The 27,738-nt window shown below is 39.6% G+C and overlaps 4 protein-coding genes and 1 long non-coding RNA gene across 5 annotated transcripts; 3 read left to right on the top strand and 2 right to left on the bottom strand.

The window, feature by feature from the left end:
• Positions 1–78: 78 nt before the first annotated feature.
• On the top strand, positions 79–4,795 carry LOC133845814 (condensin complex subunit 1). The gene is made up of 6 exons (XM_062280389.1): positions 79–274; positions 385–856; positions 918–1,813; positions 1,872–2,013; positions 2,072–2,159; positions 2,220–4,795. The coding sequence occupies exons 1-6, from the start codon at positions 148–150 to the stop codon at positions 4,725–4,727; spliced, it is 4,233 nt and encodes a 1,410-aa protein (XP_062136373.1). The 5' UTR covers positions 79–147; the 3' UTR covers positions 4,728–4,795.
• Positions 4,796–5,144: 349 nt separating this feature from the next.
• On the bottom strand, positions 5,145–5,711 carry LOC133845820 (small ribosomal subunit protein uS11A). Its single transcript, XM_062280396.1, has one exon. It carries the CDS (start codon positions 5,640–5,642, stop codon positions 5,187–5,189), a length of 456 nt encoding a protein of 151 aa, XP_062136380.1. The 5' UTR covers positions 5,643–5,711; the 3' UTR covers positions 5,145–5,186.
• Positions 5,712–5,996: 285 nt separating this feature from the next.
• LOC133845822 (uncharacterized) lies at positions 5,997–7,430 on the top strand. The gene is made up of 2 exons (XR_009894822.1): positions 5,997–6,106; positions 6,163–7,430. It is a non-coding gene; the product is annotated as an uncharacterized LOC133845822 (long non-coding RNA).
• On the bottom strand, positions 6,931–26,868 carry LOC133845816 (protein sine oculis). Its single transcript, XM_062280391.1, has 7 exons — positions 26,092–26,868; positions 19,511–20,106; positions 19,224–19,434; positions 19,006–19,133; positions 17,784–17,888; positions 17,499–17,554; positions 6,931–8,012 (listed from the first exon to the last, which is right to left on the bottom strand). Exons 2-7 carry the CDS (start codon positions 19,889–19,891, stop codon positions 7,535–7,537), a joined length of 1,359 nt encoding a protein of 452 aa, XP_062136375.1. The 5' UTR covers positions 19,892–20,106; positions 26,092–26,868; the 3' UTR covers positions 6,931–7,534.
• Positions 14,852–15,880, top strand: LOC133845821 (uncharacterized). The gene is made up of 2 exons (XM_062280397.1): positions 14,852–15,079; positions 15,137–15,880. The coding sequence occupies exons 1-2, from the start codon at positions 15,038–15,040 to the stop codon at positions 15,539–15,541; spliced, it is 447 nt and encodes a 148-aa protein (XP_062136381.1). The 5' UTR covers positions 14,852–15,037; the 3' UTR covers positions 15,542–15,880.
• Positions 26,869–27,738: the final 870 nt, after the last annotated feature.

Raw genomic sequence — 27,738 nt, forward strand, 5'->3', positions numbered from 1 at the left:
GTTTTGATCGTTGTGTGGCGTTGCCAGAGTGCTGCTATAGTGTGACCATTATATTTTGGTATAAAAATTCCGTTCAGTGGGCTGATGTGCGTCCCATCTCTACAAACAACAGTGAGCGTCGCTTTCAATGAATAAAGCGGTTTGAAAATGGAAGAGTCTCACGATTTTCAGTTTATTTTACCATTAAACAACAATGATTTACTCAATTCTCGTGGCGATCAGTTTTATGTACAACAGATCTATGCTCCCAATGAGATACCACAACAATTACTTGGTAAGTAGAAGCATTATTATGAAGTGCATTATTTCGACTTCGCGCCCGCAATTCAAAACATGGAAAAATTGGAACAGCAAATTGAAGCTTCTACTCTGGTGTTGTTTCAGCTTGCAAATCAAAGGTGCATCATTGTGATCCATTCTATATATTCGAGCACTTTGACACATACTATTCGATCATCGAAACCAAAGCCAACGATGCTGCGGCCATACGCAATCTTATGCGCGCCTTCGACCTACTGTACCTCACAGTGGACCAATTGGGTGGCCAATTGGCACCTTTGCTTGCCAGCAATGAGGCGCCGTCTTCGCGGGATCGTGTGCGCTATCTGAATCTCACAAAGATGTGCATATATTTGATGATCCAAACGGTGAAACGCATCGATGTTGTTGTCCAGCAAGTGCTGAAGGAGCAGCAATTCAATCAGCAGAAGAAGCGCGGCAAACAGGCGGAGACTTTGGAACAGTATCCGGACTGGGATGTGAAGCGAGGAAAGTTTCTGGTACAACTCTTTAATATGATGCAGCATCACTTGGAAAAGCTCTGGAATCCTCCAGTTGCCGAGGAGAGCTTTGTAACGTATGCAACACTTTAAACATAACTTAAGAATAATCCTAATAGTGGTTTCTTTCCTTGCCAGCATGGTGTGTGATATATGCTACCGTACCTTGGAACTAGTGCCACCTCGGCCTGATAATCGACATGTCATCGACACGTTGTTTCACATCTTTGGCATTGCCATTAAACGCTACAATCATGCCATCACTTTTCCGGCTCGTACACTACAAATTTTAAGGAGCACCGAGCATGCTTCCACAGCTGTGGCAAATGGCATTCTTTTGCTGCACGAGGAGTACAGCATTTCCACCGTATTCTCCATCATCATGAAGGATCTTGTGGAAGCACTCACTCTCGACACTTCGGATATAGCTGTGTCGCGTAACTTTTCCAATTTCCTCACCGAATTCTCGGGTATTGCACCCAAGCTGATGATCCCCCATTTGTCCAAGCTGGGCGACGAATTGCTCGACTGTGAGTCGCATGTGCTGCGCAATTGTGTGCTCCAGATCATGGGCGATGCTGTGGTGAGCGAGCTAACCTCCGAAGAGCTGGACGATGAAATGAAGGAGGCCCGCAATGAGTTTCTCGATAATTTACTGGCTCATGTCAACGATATTTCGGCGCATGTGCGTTCTAAAGTGATGCACATTTGGCATCATCTCAAGGAACAACATGCCATACCACTAAGCTTTCAGATCAAGGTGTTGCGCGAGGCTGTTGATCGGCTGGAGGACAAGAGTTCGTTGGTCAGAAGGGCAGCTATACAGCTGATAAAAGCATTTCTCGAGAATAATCCATATTCAGGCAAACTAACGCTCGAGGAATTGATAAAGAAACACGAAAAGGAAGTGCAGGTCATGGAACAGCTAGATGAAGTGATTGCCGAGGAACGCAAGCAAGTCGAGAAGTTCAATGAGCAATTTGGGACTGTGGTGCCAGAGTTGTCGCCCATTATCGAAGAGAATGTGAGGGAGTGTAAGTTGCATATAATTTAACCAAGATATTTTAATTAATGTATGTAATCTATTGACAGTTCCAGAGCTGCAGTTTGATAAAGAAGAGGAATTAGACGTGTTGGTCAATAGGATTCTGCCGCTGCTCTTGGATAAGAACTATAAGGACGCCGTAGTGCTGGTGCGTAAGGCTGATTACATGGCAGGCAACGAGGATCTAAGGTTTGTAACTACTTTTGCGACGTTGAATTTATTCTTAATTTCAAACTTCAAATCACAGTCAACAGCTAAAGCCGGAGGAGCGCTGCGCCTATCTGCTGGCCTTGTTTAACACGTATATCAAGCTGGCAAATGGCTTTAAGGACAGCGTAAGTGCATAGCAAAATCTTTACAACAGCTTAAGTTAATTATTTCACATTTCATTGCAGAGCGAAGAAATGCTAAAGCAAATCAAAACAGTTGATTTTCTCAAGGACAGCATCGAGTTCTCGCATGTGGCCACTGGCGCTATGCCAAAAATGCTGGAAATGCTGCTGTCCAAGACGAACACGGATGTGTTTGAGGCCGTGGATCTGTTTACCACCGGCTATCTCTTTGGCATTCATGGAACCGAGACGGGCATGCAACGCATGTTGAATCTTGTGTGGTCATCAGACAAAGAGAAACGCGATGCAGTTTCCAATGCCTATCGACGCGTGCTCTTTACTACGGATCTAACAGGCAGAGCGCATGCCATTAAGGTTGTGCAGAATCTATCCAAATTTCTCTCGAAAATCGAATACGGACACTACACGGCCATGGAAATGTTGATGGGCGAGTGGGTGGCCAGCGAGAACATTGATGCACTCATTATCCAAGTACTGTTCGAACGCTTCACGTTGAAGCTGGAGGGAACCACTAAAGATGAGTCCCGGTTAGCATTGCAGTTGCTGATTATGGCCTCTCAGTCAAAGTCAACAATTGCGTCTGCAAATCGAACGATCATCGAAGACATTGCCATTGGCGATCGCGTGAGACAGGATCCTCGCATTTACACTGCTTGTCTGCAGCTGCTGGTTAACAGCATCGATGCCAACAATAATAGCAAGTACTATAAACGCTATCCCAGCAATGCCAAATTTGTGGGCGACATTACAAGCTTGTTCCTCAGCTTTTTCTTCCACCCCAAACTGCCGGAATTTGATAGCTTGGCCATGAGTCTGTTTGAATACTATTATCGCATGTGCCAAGCACCAGATGAGCTTGCCCAGAATATTGTCAGCGAATTAATCAGGCGCTTTAACAAGCAATGGTTGATTACGGATACCCAGCCAGAAGAGCTGCCTCCCACCCAGACCACAGACATTCCATATTCACAGACCCTGCCGCTGACACAAGATCCCAGTCAGACTGTGTTGCCATCGCCAACACCTAAAGGTCCAGTTCGTATGCCTGTTTATTTGGTTTCGCGGTTTGTGTTCTGCATTGGCTTCATGATCATCAAGGAGATGATCTTCCTGGACATGGATGTGTACAACAATATGAAATTCCGCGAAGAGCTGACGGCTCTCGAGGAGAAGAAGAACAAAAAGGACGTGGCGAGTGCATTGCGTCGCCAGACAATGAACGTGTCCGCCATGGAGGTGCGAAAACGTTTATCGGGTGTGGCTGCCGAGCCGCAACAGGAACCCGACGATGACTTGGTGGGCGCTACCGCTGAGGACAACATTGCGGAGGAAATCAATGCCATTTGCGAAGATATGCTGCTATATAACCCAAGTGCACTAATGTCTAAGATCTACCCCATTATCATTGAAATATGCAAGAAACCTGGCGAGTATCGAGATCCGCAGTTGCAACAGGCGGCGACTCTGACGCTGGCACGCTTGATGACAGTCTCCTCGAAGTTCTGTGAATCGAACATGTCCTTCCTTATGAACATACTCAATCTGACCAAGAACATGAAGATCAAGTGCAATACGGTCGTGGGACTGTCCGACTTGACCTTTCGTTTTCCGAATATTATTGAGCCCTGGACGAGTCATTTTTATGCGCAGCTGCATGAGGAGAACTCTGAACTACGTCTGACTGCGGTCAAGATGCTGTCACATCTCATTCTGCACGAAATGATACGTGTCAAGGGTCAGATCGCTGATTTGGCCTTGTGCATTGTCGATGAGAGCGATGAGATTAAGAACATCACACAGCAGTTCTTTAAGGAGATTGCCAACAAATCGAATATATTGTACAATGTGCTGCCCGACATTATCTCCAAGCTGGGCGACATTAATCTGCATCTGGAAGAGGACAAATATCGCACCATTATGCGCTACATCCTCGGACTCATCCAGAAGGATCGCCAAATCGAAACGCTGGTGGAGAAGCTCTGTCTACGTTTTCCACTAACGCGGACAGAGCGTCAATGGCGTGACATTGCCTATTGCTTGAGTCTTCTCAGCTACAATGAGCGTGCTCTAAAGAAGCTCATTGACAATGTGCAACACTTCAAGGACAAGGTGCAGATCGACGAGGTCTACCAGTCCTTCAAGCTCATCATTAGCAGCACTTCAAAGCTTGCCAAGCCAGAACTTAAGGCTGTTGTTGCAGAATTTGAGACGCGCCTCAACGAATGCCTGCAGGTGACTGAGCCAGGCGCCAATCCACCAGCCGAAGGTGCACCGGCTGCCGGGAATGAGACGCGTATGAACAAAACAAAGACCGCGAAGCCAGGGAACAAGGCACAGAGTGGCCGACAGCCTAAGCGTCGAAGTGCCCGTCAGAAGAGCAGTTCAGAGGAGGAAAGCTCCGAGGAAGAAGCAACTGCTCGGCGCCAAGTGGGGAAACAGCCGAGGCAACAGCAACGCAAGCAGGCCGTAGCCTCGTCGGACGAGAGTGAATCCTCCGAGGAGGAGCGACCAGCGCCTGCCAAGAATCAATCGAGCAGAAGACGCAAATGATAACGTCAATCACATTATATGTATTTTAACTTACGTATTTTAAATAAATTTATATATTTTTACAATGAGTTGCAACTGTAGTTTTATGAATTCTAAGGATGCTGCAGAGAAATTATGATGGACAGGGGGATGCACAAAGATTTATTTCTTGAATTCTATTGTGGGTGTGAGTTTGTGAATGTGTCACTAAGCCGCTTTATGGCTATTCACAATTTTCCTATTGAGTGCCCGTTTTCCATGTGTCGCATTATTTGTTGAACATCGTCTAATTGTAATCCCCTTATATTGTTGTCACATTCGAGGAATCAGCTCAGCAGCAGCCTGCTTGAAAGCAGGTAGACAACTCTTTTGTGACCATTTATAAGCAATTGCTATAATCACTTTAATATGACTTTCGAATGAATAAAAATCGATTAGTTTGGTTTAATAGGTATTTATTTTTGTAGTCAAGCAAACAAATTATAGTCGGCGACCACGACGTCCGCCCTTGCGGCGTGTGGAGTCCGATGGTATGGGCGTGACATCCTCAATGCGTCCGATCTTCATGGAGGAACGAGCCAAAGCGCGCAACGCTGATTGAGCGCCGGGTCCGGGAGTCTTCGTCTTGTTGCCGCCAGTTGCACGTAGTTTAATGTGCAGCGCTGTGATGCCGAGTAACTTGCACTTCTCAGCCACGTCTTGGGCTGCCAACATGGCGGCGTAAGGAGAAGCCTCGTCACGATCTGCCTTCACCTTCATGCCGCCAGTGACGCGTGTGATGGTTTCACGTCCCGACAAATCCGTAACATGCACGAAAGTGTCGTTGAAACTGGCAAAGATGTGGGCAACGCCAAAAACAACCTCGCCATCGCGCACCTGAGGTCCCAGTTGAACCTGCACTTCTTCCTTTTGCACTTTCGCCTTTCGGGGAGCCATTTTAATTCAGTCAAAAAAATGCGCGTGCCCGCTTGTTGAATAGCAGAATTGAAAAGAGAATTGAAAGTTCGATTGACGGCAAGGGTTCGATTATTCACTTCTAGTTCAATTCTAAGTTTTAGTCGGAACGAGCGATTGACAAATCGAAGAGACTAGAAACGATATTGTAATCGATGCGAGCTTTCACGTAGGTATCGATATCGAGGAATTTGAATTGTAAACCCATTAATAAATGTAATAAACTTTCGTTTAAATTTATAGCTAAGGACTGCATTCTTAAAATGTTATTGCTTAACGTCCATATGGTTTAAATTTAAAATATAGAACTTGAAAATAAATTGCATAAATAAGTAAATACGATTTTCTTAAGTTTACCCATTTTCATCAATTATTTCACAGTCTCACCTATTTTTCTGGAAAAAGCTAACAATTTAAGGCCGTTAATTAAATGACAAAGAGAAGGAGTGAGTATGCCCCTCAAGATAAAAGAAGTCAAAATATTTTGTAACCGGATACACAGCCTCCTCAATCAGAGACGTACTCGCAGTCGGACACGTGTGTGCTGCCGCCCTGGCAACGTCTGGTGGCTGGGGAAGACGACGTCGTCGGAGTCTGCAACATATACAGTATCAATCAACAAATCAACGAGAACATAAAAGTCCGCTAGCCAGTCAGACAGCAGCCACCCCCTAGAAAAGGCAAAACAAAGCTGGGGTGCAGAGACTACCTGAAAGTTGCGCATTTTTGCGTAGTCAAGTCGGTTGCCAAGCGCCGCCCTCGAGTCGAGACCGTTGCCAAGTGCTCTGACGATGTTGATGGTGGTGTTGTTCGATGTTGGTTGTGGGCCCTCAACTAAGGCAGACGTTGGTGCCATTAACATGCTCATTACATGCGTCGCGACTGCGATGTGAACCAACGAGGATGAGAGCGAGAGGCGCGTGTGTGGGTCGTGTGCGTATATATGTGTGTGTGTGTGTGTGTGTGAGAGACGCACGCGCGCCTTGCAGACGACGACATTGTGTAGACTTTAGCCCATTATCTACAGCTATTAGCATTAGCGGGTTTACCTGTCGCCGCGGATTAGTGCCGCCTGCTTGTTGTTGCGGTCAGATTTGGTTTTGGATAATGGGTGTGCAGCATTATCATGAGATAATGATATATATATATATAGACATCGGGTGTTTACAATTAATAAACTTGATTTAAAGATCAGTTCATCTAATATATGTATTTGTATTTAAAAATAATAATTATATTTAAATTGAAAATAATTTAATAGAATTTATATATATTTATAATTTTTGCACATTTCGATTTGATTTGCATTCGCGCTCGAGCAGGGAACAACTTTCACATTTCTCTAGTAAGTATAATCCACCCGAATAGGAGGATGTAACTAACTAACATATAGTAATTCTCCATTCCCGACTCAATCGCTCTAAAAACTAAAGCCTAGCTATTTACACAGATCAATGAAGTTTGTTTTATGCTTTTCGTTTATAATAAAGGAGAATTGCCAAAAAAGAAAGCTTGTGCTGCAATCCTCTATGTCTGTCTATCTTTGTCTGTCTACCTCGCGCTATCTCTCTATACATTATGCAAATATATAGAAAAATGCCAAGTTATGCGCAAAGTTGATTGAATAAAATGTATTGCTGTTGCTGTTTCTGTGGTTATTACTGTTGTTGTTCTTGCTGTTATTGATCGATTCAGAAGTAAAAGCTTTCCGGATGCTGCTGCTGCTGTTGCTGCTGGCAGCGCTGCTGGCGTTGACGCAACGTTGCCTGCCATTCGCATGGCAAAAGGTTGCTGCTGTCGTTATTGCAGTTGCTGCTGTTGGTGTTGTTACTGTTGTTGTGGCTGCTGGCGGCAGCAGCAGCCTCCAACTAGAATCATAAGTGCTGATACTCGCCCATATCATACATGGGCATGGCACCCATCACACTGTGCAGATGCGAGTACGCAACTGCAGCCGAAAGCGGCGGCATTTGGGAGGCAGCAACCGCTGCTGCCGCCGCCGCAGCGCTGCTCTTGCTGGCAGCTGCTGCTGCCGCTGCGGCCGCCGCATGCTGTTGATGCTGCTGCTGATGATGTTGCAGGCTTTGATCGGCAGCAACGTGTTGCAGTTGCTGATGCTGTTGATGTTGCTGATGCAAACTATTGCTGTTGCCATTGCTGCTGCTGTTGTTGTTGTTGTTGTTATTATTGCTGCCTGGCGATTGTTGCTGTTGCTGTGAGTGATGCGAGTGATGCGGGGCGGCAGCATGTTGCTGCTGTTGTTGTTGCTGTTGTGCGCTTTGACTGGAGAGCATGTTGCCCTCCATTTCCGAATCGCTGGACGAGTCCAAATGTTGCTTGTCCGTAGAGCCGCTAAAATTAGACAAAAAAAAAACATACAAATTAATTTTCAATATTGTGGTAATTTTAAAGTGTCTGAAATAATAATTGTTTTGCTCTCTGTCCATTATTCATTCACTCTTACTTTTCATAATTTTCTTCTTGTCTCAAATTTCATTTGAACACATATTAATGACATAATGCTGTTGCTCTTGTTGAGAGTCATTGCAATTCTCTCCACGCTCACACTCTCCACCCTCTCGGTAAGAGATAGAGGGAGACACAGATGTTAAAGCCGTCAGCGTCGTTTAAATTAAAATGTGTCAATTGCTGCAACTAATTTACTGCTGTCAGCAAGAGTAACAACAGTTTTATATATACATATGTATATACACATACTGCAATATATTTATAAACAAATGACAAATGACGGGGCGGGCAATTGAAAATAAAACCGGAAGGAAACTGTCTGCTTGAATATTTTGACTCCCAACTCTAGCATTTCTATAAATGGTTTCAGTTTCACATTCGGCCCGTCAGTTGTTGTGCGCTAGAGCAGCACAGCACGTACGAAAGGTGTTTGCTGGGTTCACGCACACCCACAAAAATATCCAACAAACACATACAAATAAACAAACAAACGAGGGAGCGAGAAAGAGAGAAGGGGGAGGGCAGCAGCAGCTCAGTGCATTCCCCCAGAGCGCGCCGTCGCATCTGATTTCAGTTATTTGAGCTGCGCATTGTGCATGCGACTGTTCCTTTCTCTCTCAGCGCGCTTTTGCGAAGAGGTAGTGTGTGTGGATGTGTGTGTATTTCGTTCTCACTCGCACCTTTGATCAAAAGTTAAGCAGCTTGACTTTTATTATTTGCGGCTGATTCTGTAAATGACTTTCAAGTGTCGTTTTTATCGCCACCGTTTGCTGGGGTGGAAGCGAGTCGACGAGTGTCTCGACTGCCTCGTCCCAATTCCACACGCACCGTTGGGAATTGAAACACGAAGAGTCACAAACACGCAGACACAAACATACAGACATATAGTCGTTGTTATTGCTCTTGTTGATGTGTTGTTCAATTTGTTAGTGCTAAACTGTCCTGACATTTTAATGGCTAATTCGCTGGCAATAGCGATAACAACAAACATCCACTCGAGGCGCATTTGAAATTCGAGCAACTGACATTATCTTGGGCTCCAATGCGAATGTGTTTCTCTGTCTGTGTGTGTTAATCTTAATCTTGTCGCGAATCCCAATTGCAGGCAAATCGCACCCAGAACCAGTTTCATATAAAAAAAAAACGAAAGAGAACAAAAAATTGATGACAACGACATCGACAAGGCGGCGATGGAGGCAACAACAAGGGTCCCAGGGCCATGCAAAACATTTAAGCGCACACTCGACAAATTTGTAGCCCAGAGATCATTGCCAGCGATCTGCCAGATCAGCCACCTTCGACTGCTGTGGCTGCGACTGCGGCTTCTCCTCCGCCTGCTGCTGATGCTGCTTCTGCTTTCCAATTCGCGGCAAGTTATTTGCTGACTTGCACGCAATTCAATCCAAGCCAAGTCGAGCCTCTTCCCAGTTGCCCAGTTGCGGCCACATACAGCGCAGCCGCAGCCGCATTCGCAATCTCAGTCGCATCTTGTTGTTGCAGTTGCAGACTTGGCGGCATCTCGAATGGGCAGCCAGCTGTTTACATATTGGCAGCACTCGTGTAATTGTAGATGCAACTCTCCACTTGCCACTTGCAGCGCTTCATAATTGCCATGCTGTCCAATCTTTTTTTCCTTGATTTTCTTTGCTATGGATCTGGTTGCTACCACTCTGGGGGTGGCCTTGTTATTGAAATTGAAATCTTTGATAATCTGTGTGGGTGCAAATCACTTTAGAGTCAACTCAAATTATCATTATTGCATCATATTCTATTCCCACAAATAAACTGAAATTATCATTATTGCATCATATTCTATTTCCTGGTTAAAAGTGACACAATGCGGTTCATTAAATTGGAAATGGATTTTACTTCGGATTTTTATAGTCACTAATATAAGGTGATTGATTTTTTTCTTAAATTAACAGAAGTTTTTTAATCAGTAGTAAATTTGCTCTTGAATGAAATTTTCTCTTAACTGAGTTTATAATTCACAGGAATTATACATCACATAAACTGAAAGAAAACTAAAGTCTAATATGTAAATATTTCTTTTATTTTTTCTAAGATATTCAGCTAAACATTTTGTAAAGAAATCGATGCTTCTTAGTTTTCCCCATAACATTATTCCTCTCAAGACAACATTCACATAGAAAGCAGGAATAACAAATGTTTTTGCCAAGCCTTGTTAGTATAATATAAATACAGAAAATTCCGTAGTTTAATTAGCCTAACAATTGCTATATATGAAAATTCTAAAATAAGTTAAATAACTATGCATTTAGTAAAGAGAAAAGTGAAGCAGAAAATTAAAATCAAGTATACGCAATTCTACCCTTGATTGATTTTCGTTATAGAATTTGAACTAAACTAAACTTAAAGTGCCAGTAGGGGAGAACTTTAAATGGAAGCGAACTGACATTGTTTATGCTCAAACAAAATCGATAATAGCACAAAAGGCAAAAGAGACAAACTCAGCCACAAAATGCAAACATAGATCTATATGCAAACAGGCTGAGCAAACATAATGTTAACCTCAAATCGAGCAATGGCTGAAATGTTCGAGAGTAGCCATGGCCCCTGGTCATGCCCATCCCTGGTTGTGGCCCTGGCCCTAGTCAGCCATTGAGGCAGCCATCCTCAGTCAGCGGAGCGAGCAAAAGTGGGGAGCAAACAAAGGGCAACAGCATATAAACAATGATATCAAATTACCAGAATTTCATAGTTGTTGGCTTTGCTCGTTGCTGTTGTCTCTGCTGCTGCTGCTGCTGTTGTCTTTGGCTTACTGCAACACTTATTAACACGGCCAGAAAGCAGGGGACAAACAGAGAGAGAGAGAGACACAGATAGAGAGGCTAGCCTACTTTAATGGCATGTCCTTATATCTTCCTATATACACGACTGATTGCATTATAAAAGTCTTACAAAGTAAGCTGCGCCAAGGACAATCCCTCCATATGCTGAATGTCACATAGAGTTTATATAACACACAACAAGCTCAACTTGACCGTGTCTGGCTTTGACCAAGACTTCTTTTTGTGTTTCTCTTTTTTGGGGGAGACATGCGTGTGGTCTTAGCTGAAGGTTCTTGGACTTTTGGGAGCTGTTCAGTGATGAGGAATTAATTTTTACTTGTTTGCTCAATTGATTTTTCCAGTTTTGAGCCACTTTTTTTTTCATGCCGTTGATTAAGCAGATTCATTAGCTTGGCAATAATGCATGATCGCATTAAGCTGGGCTTGGTCAACTTCAAACTGCGATCAACGAAGCCATGTGCTTAGATGGAAATACACATTCTAGTCTCTCAAAGATTGTAATACTATTTTATAATACCATATAGCGGGTATAATAAAAGAATCGCTTATCAAGAGCGACAGCATCTGCTGTGGCATGCAATTAAAAGGCAACAAAATTATGAAAAACTGTCAAAACAAAGCGCAGCCAGCATAAAATGCGCCACACGCCAACCAGCGATAACATAAAATATTTTATAACGATGACTTTTTGGTTAATCGCGTTAAGATCTACAAGGAAATCGAAGCGGGGACGCGTGGAAACTGAAACCGAAAGCGAAACATAGTTGTAGACAATGGCACAATGCATAGGGACAATACCCACAACTAGTCTAGACTCTTGACTTCTTCTCTCCACTATTCAAAAAAAAAAAAAAGCGAAGTCAGAGCTCGACTTCAAGTTGAGCCCGCAACACGACTAAAACAAACAACAACGACAACAACAACACTAAACAACACCACACACATGCGTAAATTAAATGATAATTTATGATCAACACCTTTTCAGATTCTTCTCTCACTGAGACTTCTATCTCTCTCCCTCTCTCTCTCTTTCTCTGTGAGGCTGGGGCACCGTTTAGCTGGGTGTCCTGCTGTGCACACGTCTCGAGATTTGTGTAGCGATCGCGCAATGCGATAACTCAACCTGTTCGTTGATTCCCCTGGCTGCTTAACTTGGACTTCGATCGATCCGAGTTGGGGCTCAGTTCAAATACGTTTTTTTTTATTCTTTTTCTCTTTTTCTTTTTTTTTTTTGAAACAGCGTTTCATTTTTCCCAACTCGCCTCTGCGACTGTTTATTTGTTTTGTACGATTTATTGGCTTATAATTTTTATTAGCAATGGAATTTCTTGGAAATCCTGCAACGATCTACCATATGATGTGTCGTTGTCGGTTCCCCCCTCCCAACAAGAGTTTCCCCCTCCTAACGCTACCGGCTGTTTTTGGATTTGTTTTGACTCTTGTTCCTCTAAAAACGTGGCCGGTGCTTGTTAAGCCATAAACAGCTGATGATTGCAAACTTTAACTTGTGTGTGGAGATTAGATTGTGGCAATTTGTGGCGGATCAGGAAGTTGAAAGAGTTTAAAGACATTTTTTATAGTACTACTGGCGATTGTAATAATGACTTGACTAGATGAGGAAGTTAGGAAACTTGTTTATATTATAAGAGATGTTATATACTGAATAGAATTAATAGAGAAAAGTTTATTGAATATCAGTTCTGTAATTCAAAAGATTGTAATTTAAAAAGGGGAACTTAAAAACATGTTTAATAGATATAACTTTCTAATAGATCTCTAATTCTGGCACATGTTTATTAGATATAACTTTCTAATAGATCTCTAATTTTGAAACATGTTTAATAGATATAACTTTCTAATAGATCTGTAATTCTGGACACAATTACTTTATTTGCAGAGAGACAAATTAGTAATAGAAAATATCAAGAATTTAAAAATAACTTAATACCTAATAGAGATTCATCCTAAATAGCGAAAATAAGAAAAAAGGCAATAAATAACATAAGATGAATATAACTTCGTCATAATTCGTAGATGTAATAAAAAAAATAATGAGTAAAATGAAATATTTTCGTCTTAGATAAAAAGAAACCTCTTTGAATTTCATGTCTATATTTAACACTCTCATTCAGCGAATATTCCACTTGACCGCTGAACTTGTATCTCTCCATTTTATTTTTTGTTTTTGTTGTTTTTTTTTTTGTTAATAAGCCCTAACACTTTTTGTTGTATTTAAGAACTTAAGCGGTTTAGGCCAGTCGATTGTGCGACTGGGCAAACTTCAACTTGCTCCAAGTGAAACCCTAGAAATTTCAACATTGCCATTGAGAAATGTGTCAGCTCAGTGGAGAGGAGGGAAAAAGAGTTAAAGTTAAGCTATGGCCGGGGAGGTCAATTACAGCCATAACCATATCGATAAGGTGATGTCCCCCGATATAAACAGCACTCTAATTATAGGCGGAGAGAAGTACGCAAATCACTTGACACGAGGGCCACCCGATGAGTACATCACATGCTCAGCCACCCTACGTGCTGCTCCATTCCATGTTGAATGTGGAGCGCCTTTTGGCTTGAGATCTCTCACTCGCACTCATTCTCATTCGATGTGTCTCACTTTTAGTGGCATACCGGTCCATCATCGACAACGACATCATTATCAACGCCATCAATGCGTCACGGAACTCCAGCAAAACGGGCAAAACAGAGACCCACATACACACACACAGACAGTACAGGAAGAGCAAGAGAGAGGTGATTGTATGGGTGTGTGTGTGTGTATATAGCAAGCAGAGGGAGAGCGTGACAGAGAGACGGGCAAAAGCGCAAAATACATAATAATAAAAACAGAATGTACAATAAAACGAATAAAAATGAATAACGCGCTGCGACGTCGACATCGACGTCAACGTCAGCGTCGGCAACGACGACGACGACGACGGCGCTGAGGCGAACGAATAAAGAACACACGCACATTTTGTGGTAACCTGATACTCTTTCCAGCTACCCTCCAGCCAACCGTGGCATTCGACGAACTCGAACGCAAACGCAAACGCAAAACGATGAGCCCTGAGCTGCCCGAGATCGACACAAACACACACATACATACAACAACATACACTCACACACACACTTGGAGAAATGAGCATCGAGACAACGGACTGTGACTGCGACTGAGTTTGAGAGGGGAGAAGAAGATTGGCGCTGAAACTGTGTGGAACTCGGCGCTCATACTATAAACTGCTTTATGTTGGATTGCTTCTTTTTTTTATTATTTGGCTGCATTTCATTGTAGTTGCTCAGTTCGGTAGAGATCGGGGCATGGTCAGACTATGATCATCATGATGATGATGAAGGTGGTCTGGCTGTTCTGGAATCCAGGAATTGTTGTTCTTCTCAACTGTCAATAGATTTCATTATGATGCCAGTCAATCTAAACATTTTCATGCTATCTCTCATCTTAACAAATGTTAGATCACATGAATAGGATTCCAAGAGGAAATAAAAGATATTGCAGGAAATTCGAAATCGACTAAGCAATTCATTCATTTATGAAAAAACTAATATATTATTTTTTCCATTCCAATTTTACAAAAATATAAAAAGGAATTTCCATATTGTATACTATTCTACTAAGCTGTAAAATAAAAAAGCATTTTCTATATACATATTTTAAAAAAAAAAATTCTGAAATAATGTATAAATTTATAACTTTATAAGAATTATTAATTATTCTTTGATAATAACTTCATTAAATTTGTTTGATAATTTGGAATAGATTTTCTTAAGAAAATATATGATTTCAGGTCGAGCTATATTTCTGAAATGTAGCCACATTTGGTATATTATTAGTTATCAAGAATCCAACTTCTTAATACTTATTTACTATAGAAATTCTGAAATTTCTGAATCCAAGTGAACTTTCTATAGAAATGTTTAATTTGACAGTACACAAAATTTAATTCAAAATTACATTCTTCTTAAAGTCCCATTGTAAACATTACGAGATGTAGATAGTTTACCATTGTCGTAATTGAATAATTAAATTTGCGTTTAAGAAACGTTTAAGCGAATCAAATTCATAAAGTGACAATTAAGATGCGAAAGACCTGGAAGAAGCCACTTCATAAGCGCAAAATCGTAAGCCCCACATTATCCACATATCCCTCAGACTCTATATTATTTTATTGTTCGAAGTGGACGGAAATATCATGGACGGGTCGCTTTGTCTATTATATGCAACCTCTGGTGGAGCACCTGTTTGATATTTGGTTGCAGCAACTGCCCTTTCCAACGATCCTCAAAGGTCTTTATACGTGTGGTCTGCTCTTCTTCCTATTGCTACCGATTCTCTATCCGTTGACGGTGCTGGGATTCTACTATGCCATTTTCCAGTATGTGGGTGAAAGGCATTGGGATGCTGTTTTCCCCCAGAAATGGGATTTAATCGGTGCAGCATCGGATTTGTGGAACTTTGAGATAACAAACAAGTCGTATCTGCTCTTTTTAAATATGTACCTAGATCGATGTCGTGTTATAATAACGGCAATATCCTCCACCGTCGACTATTTTCGAATGGCATATTGCTTGCTAACGAACTGAGTAAAGGGAGAACTGAGAATGAGATACCGAGATATCTTTAGCTGAAGAAAATTCCTTATTTCTATGTATTTTGGATATAATCGAGTGAAATATTATTTTAATCAATGTGACAGTAAGAAAATTGTTGTTTTTTTTTTGTAGTACGTAAAAATGTACTTTGTTCAACCATCAACTTTTTCAGTTTGTATCAACAACTTTTATCAATTTATATCCAAACAAATACTATTTACAAAATATGTGTTTAAAAATGAATTAAGTTTGGAACTAATCACTTCAATCAGTTTCTAAATTAAATACTGTTGAAGTGTGGAATGCATTTGATATGCTTGATAAGAACAATGTGGGAAAAGTTTATTTAATTTGCACTGGCTTTTGGGTTGTAGCTGAGTTTGTGGGTGGTTTTAACTGAGAGATGTCTGATATATATCTGGATATGTGTGCATGCATTTGAAGCCAACAATAAAGCAACATATGGAGAGTTATATACACACAGAAAAAAGTACGAAAAACAAAATGAAAAGTTAAAGTAGCAGCGCCGAGTTGTTGTTGCTGTTGCTTTTGCCGCTGCCGTTGAATCTGCCCGACGCGGCAACAGCCATAAACATATATCGGGTTACCAACAACAACAACAACAACAATTACAACAACATCAGCGGCAGTGGCAGCAGCAGCAGCAGCAACAACAATAACAATAATAATAATAGTGGAAAGCAGTGAGGACGCTACGTAGTGCAAACTATCGTAGATACGAGCTCTGCCTATATCATGAATGTGTGTTGTATCTGTGAGATACTTTTGTCAGCTGCATATCTGTATCTGTGACTAGGTGTGTGTATGTGTGTGTGTGTATTGCGGTTGCTACGGCGGCCAATTTTTATTTTTATTACGACAATTTTTCGTTGTTATTATTGTTGTTGCTGCTGTTTTTTTTTATTTCGTGGCTGGCACTAGACGAAATGCGAATTGTGAATTGCGAATTGAAGTTGTATTGTTCAGTTGCAAGTAACTGATATACCGCTTAGCCTAATGGCTCAATGCAAAGATACGATCTTCGCCAAATATAGTTCAAAAGCAGTTTCGGCCACTTCAAAATCCATTTCCATTTCCATTCCCATTTCCCATTTCTCAATACCAATTTACATTTCACTTTTTGCTCGATGTTTGCGCTTCACATGACTTCTAACAGGCGGCGACTAAAGACAAAGATCGAGCCAGAAAGAGAGTGAGAGAGAGAGAGAGAGCGGGAGTATGACAAACAAAAGGATGCCTGAAAGGATGTTTAATATTTGAAATGTTGCCTATCAGCAGCTCGGCATCTGAGCGAACAAACCCAGAGAAGAGTTTCACAAATGTTGTCCTATTTGCTTAAGCGGAAATGCAGATGTTTCTTCTCCTTCGTCGTGGTCCTGGCAACAGGACCCTGTGGCATTTTAGCTTTAGTTAGCTGGCCATGTCTGCCACACACATGCTTATGCCTATGAAAACAGCACAACAATAACAACAAAACGCTCGCTATATGGAACACGATGTTCATGAAATTTGTCAGCGACATTTCCATATTTTACATTGTACAAATAAATAAATATAATATGTGGTATATATTCGCATATAGTATTCACATTATTCACATGTGGCAGTTGTTGTTTTTGTTGTTGTTTTTTGTGCTGTGTTCTTTCACGTGAAACATGGCCGTGTCCTTGACACTAATTAGATGGATCTCGCCCCCTCACCACAATGAAAAGCCACAATTTGGCCTTGTTTTCGAGTATCCATATGAGAAAAAAAAAACGCCAAGTAAACGTCGTCGGCTTTTGTAATTTGCAATTGAAATGTTAATTCATTTCGCACGCGTTGACGCTCGCCCAAAAACATTTATAATAAATGCACCATAATATATAGTAGTTGCGACTATATGTATAGAAATGTTATACATTTTGAATTTTGAGAATACACTTACTCTTTATGCTCGGCGGCGCGATCTCTTTGTCGTCGATTCTTGAACCAATTGGAGACCTGTAAACGCAAAGACAGAAAGAGAGAGAGAGGGAGAGCGAATATGAGTTGGAGAGTTAAATACATGTAATGCAAGTATGTGTGTGCAAGTGAATGACTAAAAATAGATGAATACATCATCATAGAAAATGCTATTTTCTATAATTAATGACATGCAATTAACTTGTGCAGAGAGCAAACTACAAATGAAATCTGTCAAATGTCTCGACATTCATCTGATCGAATTTACCTGTGTCGTGGTCAGCCCTGTGGCCTCGGCCAGGTCTCGTTTCTCGCGGGGCGATGGATATGGATTGTGCGCATACCAGTCTCTCAATACGGAACGCGATTTCTCCTGTAACAATAAGAACATCAACAACAATTCAAATCATGTGCAGGGCAAATTAATACGAGGCGAGAGAATGTAGAGTGGATATTGACCGTGTCTTAATTTTATTTGCTAATAAACTGTTGTTTTATTTTGATTTTATTATCCAAATAATTCACTGGGTGAAATTAAAAATAATTTATTGGCAATATGAGAGCTTATCTTGTCTACTGGTGAAAATAACTCAATTTGGCTCCAAAATGAAACGGTAAACTCAATTGAGCGAACTAGTTAAGGATGCCAAAGAACTAGCGAACTTTAAAGGGAACTAGACTTGTGAGCAAAGTGCACTACGTAATCGATAAATAAGCTTCGATTATTTTAGTGGCAGTGTTACCTAATATTACACTTTTGAACTTAAATTTAAAAAAATGGCAATTATAAAGTAATCAGATTTTATAAATTATTATTTGTCATTAAGAATTTGCAGACATTAAAAAGTAAGCTATACGATTTTATAATTACTTTAAAGCTTTGAGTACTTTAACTTGAATTTAACTAAAGTATTTTTTTCAATAGTGATTTTCCATTGTCAAATGTGTTTTTAATAAAGAAAAGAAAATTAATAAAATAATGTTTTTATCAAATTATGAAAATTAAAGCACCTAATAATTTATTTAAAAAAATATTACAATATTTTTTTTGCAACAATTTTCCTGACGCGAAACTTTTCTTTGCAATCCTACAAATTGATATACATATATATGTACATACAAATATGTTAAATAATTGCGCTGCTATTTTAATTTGAGAGTTTCATAGCCGTTTTCAATCTACATTTATGGGATACACCTGCTGGAAATGTTTTTAATCAATTGAAAGCCTGCACAGCTCAAGCTCAAGTGCAAACAGCGTTGGTCAGGCAACGTCAGCTAACCTCAGAAGGCTCAGAAGGATGTGCATGCAGGAAACAGAAGGCGTTGCTCGGCAGTTACAAAAGCTGTGACCGCTCCCGGTTTTCATGTGTTATGTGTGTGTATGTGATGATGAGCGGACATTTCTACGATTTCATGTTGCGCCCTTTTTTGTTGCCACAGCGGCGAATAAAAAGAGGGAAAGGTGTCTGGGATGGCAGCGTACTCACCTTAAAACAGTAGCTCGTCTCCTCGCCATCCCAAATTGTGCGGGGCAATGGAAATTTACGGCGAACACGATATTTGCCCACGGCACCCAAAGGTCTTCCGCGCAGTTTTTCGGCTTCCACGTAATGCGCTACAGTGAAAGAATTTCGGGTTAGTCCTGACAAGAGACAGGGAGCAAGAGAGGGAAAAAAAGAGAGGAGAAGGGGAGGTGGTGTCTCACCTTTCAACCACAGAGCTTGCAGCTTGGCGTGATTTTGGGCCGAGAAGTGATGATGTTCGAGCAGCCGGTACAGCTCCTTGTACTGACCACGATGGAATGCGACGACCGCCTTGGCCTTCAGCACAGACTCGTTCAGTTGCAGTTTATCACATTGTGGCAGCGACCAAAGGAAGCGACCCAGTCTTTCGATGTTGCCCGCCTGCTGCAGAACCTGCCAAAGACGATCCAAAGACGAACGATTGTGGTAATCGATCTCCAATGATATCGAATCTAATTCAATCGCTTACCTCACACACACAGGCCACCTGCTCTTGGGTGAAGCCGAAGCTGGGCAGAGTTTCGCGTCCAGCTGCATTGGCGCCTCCACCGCCGCCTCCTCCTCCGCCTGCACCACCTCCTCCGCCTCCATTGCTGCTGCTATTCAGATGCAGTCCAGTGGCTGAGACGCCTCCGACCACGCCCACGCCCACTGTGCCGCCGTTGTGCGTCAGCATATCGAGATTATTATTGTTATTGCTTGTGCTATTGTTGTTGTTGTTATTGTGCAGCGCCACCACCGATCCGCCCAGCCCCGTGGGGCTATAAGGGGGCGTGTGGCGGGCGGTGAGCACTGCAGCCGCATTGGCAGCGGCCAAATCGTAGAAATCTGTGGCGGGATGTTGAAGCATAGTTTTGTTTGTGTTGTGTTTTTTCCTTTTTGTAGGCTTAAAAGCACGAGGGGATCACTCCACTTGCTCTCTACCCTTCTCTATCTCTTCTATCTGTGCTGTGAGTGGGATGATCGACCGAGTTTAGCCAGCTGCGGATGTGTGAATCCTTGCCAGCTGCGCGTTTAATGCATCGATAATCTAGTGGAAGTTGAGTTGTCTTTGGTATTTGAGCGCTGCAATAAAAAGTGAAGAAAATCTTATTGATTGTAACAGATAAATAAAAGCATATTCGATCTCTTTAGACATACAAATTAATATAAATATTATTATGACCTTAAAATTTAAATTTTGGCTTTAAGTGATATAAATATTATTATGTTGTTCAAATTTCAATTGGGGCTTTAAAAGATATTAATATCCATCAAGTATTTCTCAAATTCATAAAAAAGTTTTTAAATAAATATTTAAATATTTTATTTATTTTGGAATGTGAACTATTATTGATTCAACTTTATTCATTTTTTGTTATACTCTAGATAATATATTTCATATAACTATTAATTTATTGAATGCATTGTAAACATAACAAGCATTTGAATTATTTTAGAATTAACCCTTTTCTATTTAATTTTCTATTCTTGATGAAAATATAATATTTAAATTCACACAAAATCTTAAAAAAAATCATTTTAAAACATTTTAAATTCATATAAATAAAAAAAAGCTTTTCAATAATTTAAAGTTTATGGAAAAAATTTAAATATTAAACTAATTTTGATTTGAACTCTAATAATTTTATTTTATATACTTGAAATTACAAATTGAGCTATATATCTATATAATTTAACCCTTTAATGCAGGATTCGGAATAGAAATTAAAAAGAGTCAATCATTGAAATATTTTAGATCCTTAAAAATATAATAAACATGTTAAAATGTTACAATCAATTAAATTACTATCTCTTTAAAAAGAATTGAAAGTTATAAGGTTAAAAATCTTAAATTTATCGAAGTTTTTGGAGTAATATGCAAATTGGAGTTTATTTCGATCTCCTTTAAACATTGCAGCTCAATTATAATTCGAGACAAATTAAGATCATAAATAAATTAAGCGACTGTCCCAAAAAAAATCTTTAACAATGGAGTGCAACAATTAAAAAAGTACTCAAAAAAACATTTTCATATAGTGTATAGTGCATTATACATTTCCAAAAATAGTCTTCTCAGCAAGGTTTTCCTTAATGTAGTGTGCTCATTTAAGAAATATGAACTTAATGATGACACCTCATTTTCTTGGAGCATCGAGCTCCAGCTATTTGGCAATCCGTGTTTTCAGGACCAAGCAATTACCTTGCTAATTGGCAGCGATATTTCATATTTTTATTGCCATCATTGTGAATGTTTTGTTTAGCATTAAGCGAACGATAATTGAGACACATAAAACTGTTGAAATTGCCATTAAATGGAAAACTGAATAATTTCGAATTTTCGATTTTTTTTTTCGATTTTTTGGAATTTCCACGTTTACATTTTATGTTAAGCAAAACAAATGCAAACGATAACAAAACAGAAAGCACTACGGAAAATTATGAAATATGGACCCCATGTTGTCAAAGTCGATTAGTCAATTCGATGATTGGTTAATATAGTAGAACACAAGTCCAGGTGTGTTTTCCGATTATTAAAGTATGGATCTCTAGACCCCAGTTGATCATAATGATGATGATGCAGAGGATGATGATGATGGCGAGCCGAAGAGTCTCAACAAAAATAAACTTTTACACAATATTATTAAATGGGGCGAATGGTTTGTTCAATGTGTGTTTCTCTCTAGAGAATGTTTCTAAAATTACCAGACGACGTTGTCGGCGACGTGACGTGACGTGGGCTCTGCTTACAAGTGTATCCCGAAGATAGAATATCTGCGAAAGGTCAGAGAAGAGATGCATTCGATACGCCTTTACCAATAGATTGGATTGCGGGGGGGCCAACGCAAAGTATCTGCAAGATACAAATTCGAGATCTAAGTTCTCCCCTTACCTCCACAGAATACTGCACATATATTTGAATATATATATATCAGTATAAGTATAACATATATCTGAGTCTATGTCTACTCGGGGCACTCGCAACTCGCACCTCGCGTATATGTTTTCAAAATCGAGGCAACTGCGCCGCAGCTATTCGAGATATTCTTGGATCTGTTTTCAATTTTCAGCTTCTTGCATGTCGCTGCCCCCTCTAGTAGCTCCCTCTCTCTATCCCTGTCTCTGTTGCTCACGCCGTGTGGCTGCGAGGCAGATTATATATACAAAGAAAAATAAGTAGAAAAGATTTCGTTTTGGCTGCTGCTGCTATTGCTGCTGTTGCTGCTGCTGTAACAAAAATACCAACGGCAAGTTGCCTCCGCTCTTGAGTCATCAACCTAGACGATACGATACGATCCCATACGATGCGATCCGATCCGATCCGATCCCGCCAACAAAAGCGATTCCGTTTGATATATTTTTTTGGCTTGTTTCATGTTTGACGCAAGTAAACAAGCTGCAAAAACGCTTGTTGCACATATTGCCAAACGTGAAACGAAATACGCTATAGAGAAAAGATGTTCAATCGATGCTTTCAATCGCATTCAATCGGCATGTAAATCATTTGTGAAAGTAAAACAGCAAACCATCAATCCTAACACTAATGACAAACAAGAACTAGAAGAAATGTATCTTTTGACCTGTTTACGGCAGCCACGCAATAAAGAAGCTCACAGATACGATCTGCACTCCCAGATACTTTATCTTTATCTACTGTGGCTGCTGCTGTTGTTGCTGCTGTGGCATTCAAATCAAACTAGAAATGAATTTAATTTACGAGTGTCTTTCGGCTCGACTTACACATGCTTAAATCTTACTTATCTCTTTGATTTTCGATTTCTTCTGTTTGTTCATTGTATCTGCGAGTGTTTGACTTTTATAAGCTTTTAATTTGAGTGTTATTGTTATTGTCTTCGCTTGTTTTTGGTGGCCTGTCAGTTTAACTGCATGCGGGAGCGTGCTTCGAGCCACAAACTGAAAGTGGACACCTTGAGTGGCCATGGCTATGATTTGACTTTACTTTGCTTTGCTTTTGATTCTGTTGCTTATAGAGTTGTCTGCTTTTTTGAATATCCGAAACGAGTTGAATCGAAAAACGAATCGCATCGCATCGCCCAATTAGTTTGTAATTAAAGTTGAGCGTCATAAAATTCTTTTTTTATTTAGATTTGTTTCTTTTCAACAAAATTTACTATTTAGTTGGCAGTGATTTGTGTGCGACAGCTGAAACATGAGTAGAGAAATTGTCAGTTGCCTTTTTACCTTCTGAACAGGATTTTATGATCGATCTTTCGATGTTTGGAATGCAGACGAGACTGCGACACGTTTGAGCTGTGAAACTTAACTGTTGAAATAAAGTTTAGGGCTTCTCTCCCTCTCTGTAGATTAGTAGATTGGTACTTCAAATTCGAATCCAGAGACGAAAACTGTTTTTGTGCGTGTCTGTGTCTGTGTCTGTGTTTATATGCAATGTAATCGACAAATTCAACAATTCGAAGCTGTTGTTGCACACATTTTGCTGCCATTTCACATTTCCATCGAAGTAAACAAACGATAAAACACAACTGTATATATACTCTAGATATATGTACATATATATTTGTGTGTTGTTTCTATATCTGTAGCTTCATCTTAATTTTTTTTGCTCGCTTGCTATTTAATTGCCAGCTGTAAACAGATTAAACGACAACTATGTAATGAATGAAATTTGTCAACCTAATGTTCTGTGCTCTGTTGTGCTCGCTGGGCCGCAAGATACGAAACCAACGAAACGAAATCTTTAGCTGTAGCTGTATCTGTATCTGTGGCATGAGAATGAATGCAGCGGCAATCTAAATTGACCAAACAACCGCCTGACGATTTGTATCTGTTTTGGCTTTTTGAATGAAAAAGATTGCTGCACGCAAATTAAAATGCGAAATCTCGACGCAAGTGCGTAACATCATCAAAAGCATCAACACAACACGCATTTGTTTTTTGGCAGCCATCTCTTTGAACTGAACTGAAGTTACCAGTATCTTTGAGATACATTCGTGCCAGACACGTTGTATGTAGGATAAATCACAAATGGATGACGACAAACACGCGTTCCTCTAAAATGTTAAACCGTAAAATCGAATTATTCATAAACGATTCCCATGCAAAAAAAAAGCCAAGAAGACACGAAGACACGAAGACGACAACTGTTTGACACCCACCCAAGAAACTTTCCAAAATAACAAAAAAAAAAAAGAGATCTTCTGAACAACAACAAAAACTATAATAAGAGCGGCTGTGGCCAGTTAATAATTTTCAAATTTCAAACACACAAATTTGCATGATAAAACGTATTTTTATAAATAAACAAAGGCAATTTTGCAAAAAAAAAAAGAAAAAAGTATCTCACGGATTCCACAAGGCTTCTTCTCTCTCTCTATGATGTGATGAATGAATGACAACTGGAATGGGAATGGCAATCGAAATGCGAATTTAGGGGGGAGAATGGGGAATGGAGATTTGGGGGAAATTCGAAATGGGCCTGGCTGTATGTTTATTTTGCCGACGTCTAATTAAACCGAAAATAAATGCAAAAACTACACGTCGAGCAGAGCAAATTGAAAGCAGAAACCGATCAGATGTGATCCACTTGATTGTGAGGCAGAATTGCGAGTGACGGAGAGCTTTCCCTACCTTCCTCCCTTCCTCTCTCCTCCCATCGCTTCAAGTGAAATGCGACTATTTGCACATTTATTTGTTTGGCATTTTGTGTAAAAATGTATAAATTTGTAAAGCAATTTTCACGTTGCACTTGCATTGGGTATTTTCATTTTATTTCTAATTTGTGTAGAGTGGTGGCAAGATCATGTTTCGGGTTGTAAAGTGTGTTGGGGAAATAATTCGAATTTCATAATTAAGTTTTGTTAATTTAACAACATTTTTGTATTTATAGATTAAATGCACGATATTATAGAATCTTGATTAACAAACTTGCAAATAAATTCAAGTTGAAAAGAGTCAAATATTTATTTAAAAATGTTAAATGTTTTTAAATGTTAAATTAAATTTTAAATAGATTGAATATAATAATCTTAAATATAGGAAAATTACCAGAAAATTTTTATTATTATGACATTTTAAATTTACTAGTAATTGTTCTTATGTCACCTCCACTTTATATAAATAACTCAAATAAAAGAAGTAAAAATTCTATTTTCAAATTTATCGAATGCAATATGAAAATTATTAGTTAACACTAACAAACCCAAAATTGAAATGTTTCCTATAATTTGAAAAGAAACGATCATTTTAAAATTATGATTGTTTAACTAAAAAATTCAACTATCGATTATATGTATTTTCAAATATGCTATACAAAATATTTTCATTTTTTATTTAATTGCAAATTTTACTAATAGCAAGTTAAAAGGGATATTCTTTAATACTAAGGTACGCCTACCAAAGTAGGAAATAATAATTAAGACGTTTAAATTTCTATAATACAAAATCTGTATATTGCATTATTTAAAACTATTTTTACTATAGAAAAAAAGCTTGGAAAAAATACGAAGCATTTATAATACAATTATGATTTCATTGATCTAATCATTTGTGTTTAAACCTTTAGTTAGAACAAATAAATAATAATTTGTATAAAAATATAAATATATTTTAGACTATAGTGTAATGAGTAACAAATCAGCATTGAATTTATTTGCCAGAGCATTGAAATTTCGTTGCAAAATGTATTTGAAAATGATGCCCATTGAAAAGCATTTCATGTGTATTGCGTATAGAATATTTTCTAAAATTTCCAAAAATAATTGCAAACGTGATGTCAAATTTATTGAGGCGATTGTCGGTTATTAAACAGTTGCAACATGTGAATCATAAATACAACAGACTTGGGTCATTAGTCATTTCTTCAATCAGCCATTTATATTTAGAATATACAATAACATAATAATAAAAATAATAATAATATCAATGCAGATATCAATACAATAACAATAATTCATTACAAACAAAGATGAAAAGATAATGAAATATTAAAACAGACATTTTGTGTGCAGTTTTAAATGGATACTAACAATAAAAGTTAATAGTTGTAGTTGCTTTAACCGACGGCATTTGTTGCTCTCGATGATAACTCACCTGTTTATCTTAAGCTTAAGTATCCGTGTTGTTTTTTCTATAATGCTTTTATCTGTTGTGCTGCTTTTGCTTGATTTGTACATTTACTTTAGCGATTCAATTGGGGGGAAACTCTTCGTCAGCCTTTTGGCTCACACTCACATGCACATTGGCACACACACGCACACACTCTCACACACGCGTAGTGCACGAAAATAGCAAGGCGAAATTTTCATACGCACTGTTAGCATAAACACGTGTTGCAATTTTTAGCAAAATTTTCCGCTTTCGCGACTTTCATAAATTGCGTACATGTTTCATAAACACCAACATTAAAAACAACAACATTAACAAATGGTTTTAACACACATACACACACACACACTCACTCGAGCTAAATTTGAACAATTGATTGGACTTTTCAGTGGCTTGTCGCCAATATTTATGTTGATTTTCTGTGCGCACGTTTTCGATTTATGCGAGTATTTTAATTTCTTATTTTTATTTATTTTTTATTATGCTCGAGTTGATACTATTTCTATGTATGTATATACGCCAGAACAACTACTCAACTCTGTGCGGTGCTTGACTTTTGATTTATGCATTCGGACATTTGTTTATTGCTCTTTGGATTCGAGAATTCGCTGCCGGCGGCGAAGTCGTCGTCGTCGTTGTCGTTGATCGCACACAAACACACACACACACACACTCGTACACACAATTATTAAAAAGCGTGATACGTGGAATTCTTCGAGGGGGAAACTTGCGAACAGCGAACCGCACGCGAGCAACGCAAGAGAGAAACTGAATGTGCTCAAAACATTGACGCAAAGAAAAGGCCGACGCTGAGGCCAAACGCAATGGCCAACCAACCGAACGAGCGATGTGCGTGTATTGGTGTGCTTGCAGCAGTGTGTGAGTCTATTAGTGGTTGCTGCTGTTGTCTGGCTGTCAGAGCGAGAGGGCTGCTTGGTTGACGCAGTGAATGGCACAGTCAATGTCAAACTGTTGTTGTGATGCGCTCTCTCGCAACTCTCACTGCAACTGCTCAATTAGAGCTGCTACTTTGAAAGTTGCTTAATTTATTTTGCACTGTGATAAATATAGTTCGTCTATTAAATAAATAAATAATTAGTATTTATCGTAATATTAATAACAAATTGTCTGCCTTTAATATAACATAAATACAATTAAGCATAATTTGCTGCACTACACACTATGTTGGCCGCCACTGTACGTAAATCTGCACGCACAAAACAGTTCAGCATCTGTTGCTCTTTACAGTTTGACAGTCACTGCGCAATTGCCGCTAAAGAAATAGGCGCACTGTGTGCGACAGAGACAGCTAGCAAACAGGTTACATTCTGTAACGTACTTACTCTTACTGCCAGTGTTGGCTACGCCTACTGCAAGCTACCTGTTCGCACACACACACACACACACTCTCACTCACACACACACACTCTCACTCATACACATGCACACAAACGCATTTACATACGAAGGCGAGCAATAACAAAGCGCTGATTGGTCAACATTCGCGACGCTGGCAAACGACATGCGCAATGGCCGCCATATTGCTATTGATAACGACGAGTTTATACATACACACTTGTACATACAAGTAGACAGATAAGTACGCGTACATAGTGTGTGTGTGTGTGTGTC

Source organism: Drosophila sulfurigaster, chromosome 3 (genome assembly GCF_023558435.1).
Source record: "Drosophila sulfurigaster albostrigata strain 15112-1811.04 chromosome 3, ASM2355843v2, whole genome shotgun sequence".
NCBI lineage: Eukaryota > Metazoa > Arthropoda > Insecta > Diptera > Drosophilidae > Drosophila > Drosophila sulfurigaster.

Bases quoted from the DNA above. Each gene is read 5' to 3' on its own strand.
- LOC133845820 (XM_062280396.1), bottom strand. From the start codon at position 5,642: ATGGCTCCCCGAAAGGCGAAAGTGCAAAAGGAAGAAGTGCAGGTTCAA.
- LOC133845816 (XM_062280391.1), bottom strand. From the start codon at position 19,891: ATGCTTCAACATCCCGCCACAGATTTCTACGATTTGGCCGCTGCCAAT. The intron at 17,889-19,005 runs GTGAGTACGCTG...TTATTGTTACAG, and splicing joins AGACGAGCTACTGTTTTAAG to GAGAAATCGCGTTCCGTATT. The intron at 8,013-17,498 runs GTAAGTGTATTC...GTCTAATTTTAG, and splicing joins CGCGCCGCCGAGCATAAAGA to CGGCTCTACGGACAAGCAAC.
- LOC133845821 (XM_062280397.1), top strand. From the start codon at position 15,038: ATGCGAAAGACCTGGAAGAAGCCACTTCATAAGCGCAAAATC. The intron at 15,080-15,136 runs GTAAGCCCCACA...TATTGTTCGAAG, and splicing joins CACTTCATAAGCGCAAAATC to TGGACGGAAATATCATGGAC.
- LOC133845814 (XM_062280389.1), top strand. From the start codon at position 148: ATGGAAGAGTCTCACGATTTTCAGTTTATTTTACCATTAAACAACAAT. The intron at 2,014-2,071 runs GTTTGTAACTAC...TTCAAATCACAG, and splicing joins GCAGGCAACGAGGATCTAAG to TCAACAGCTAAAGCCGGAGG. The intron at 2,160-2,219 runs GTAAGTGCATAG...ATTTCATTGCAG, and splicing joins CAAATGGCTTTAAGGACAGC to AGCGAAGAAATGCTAAAGCA.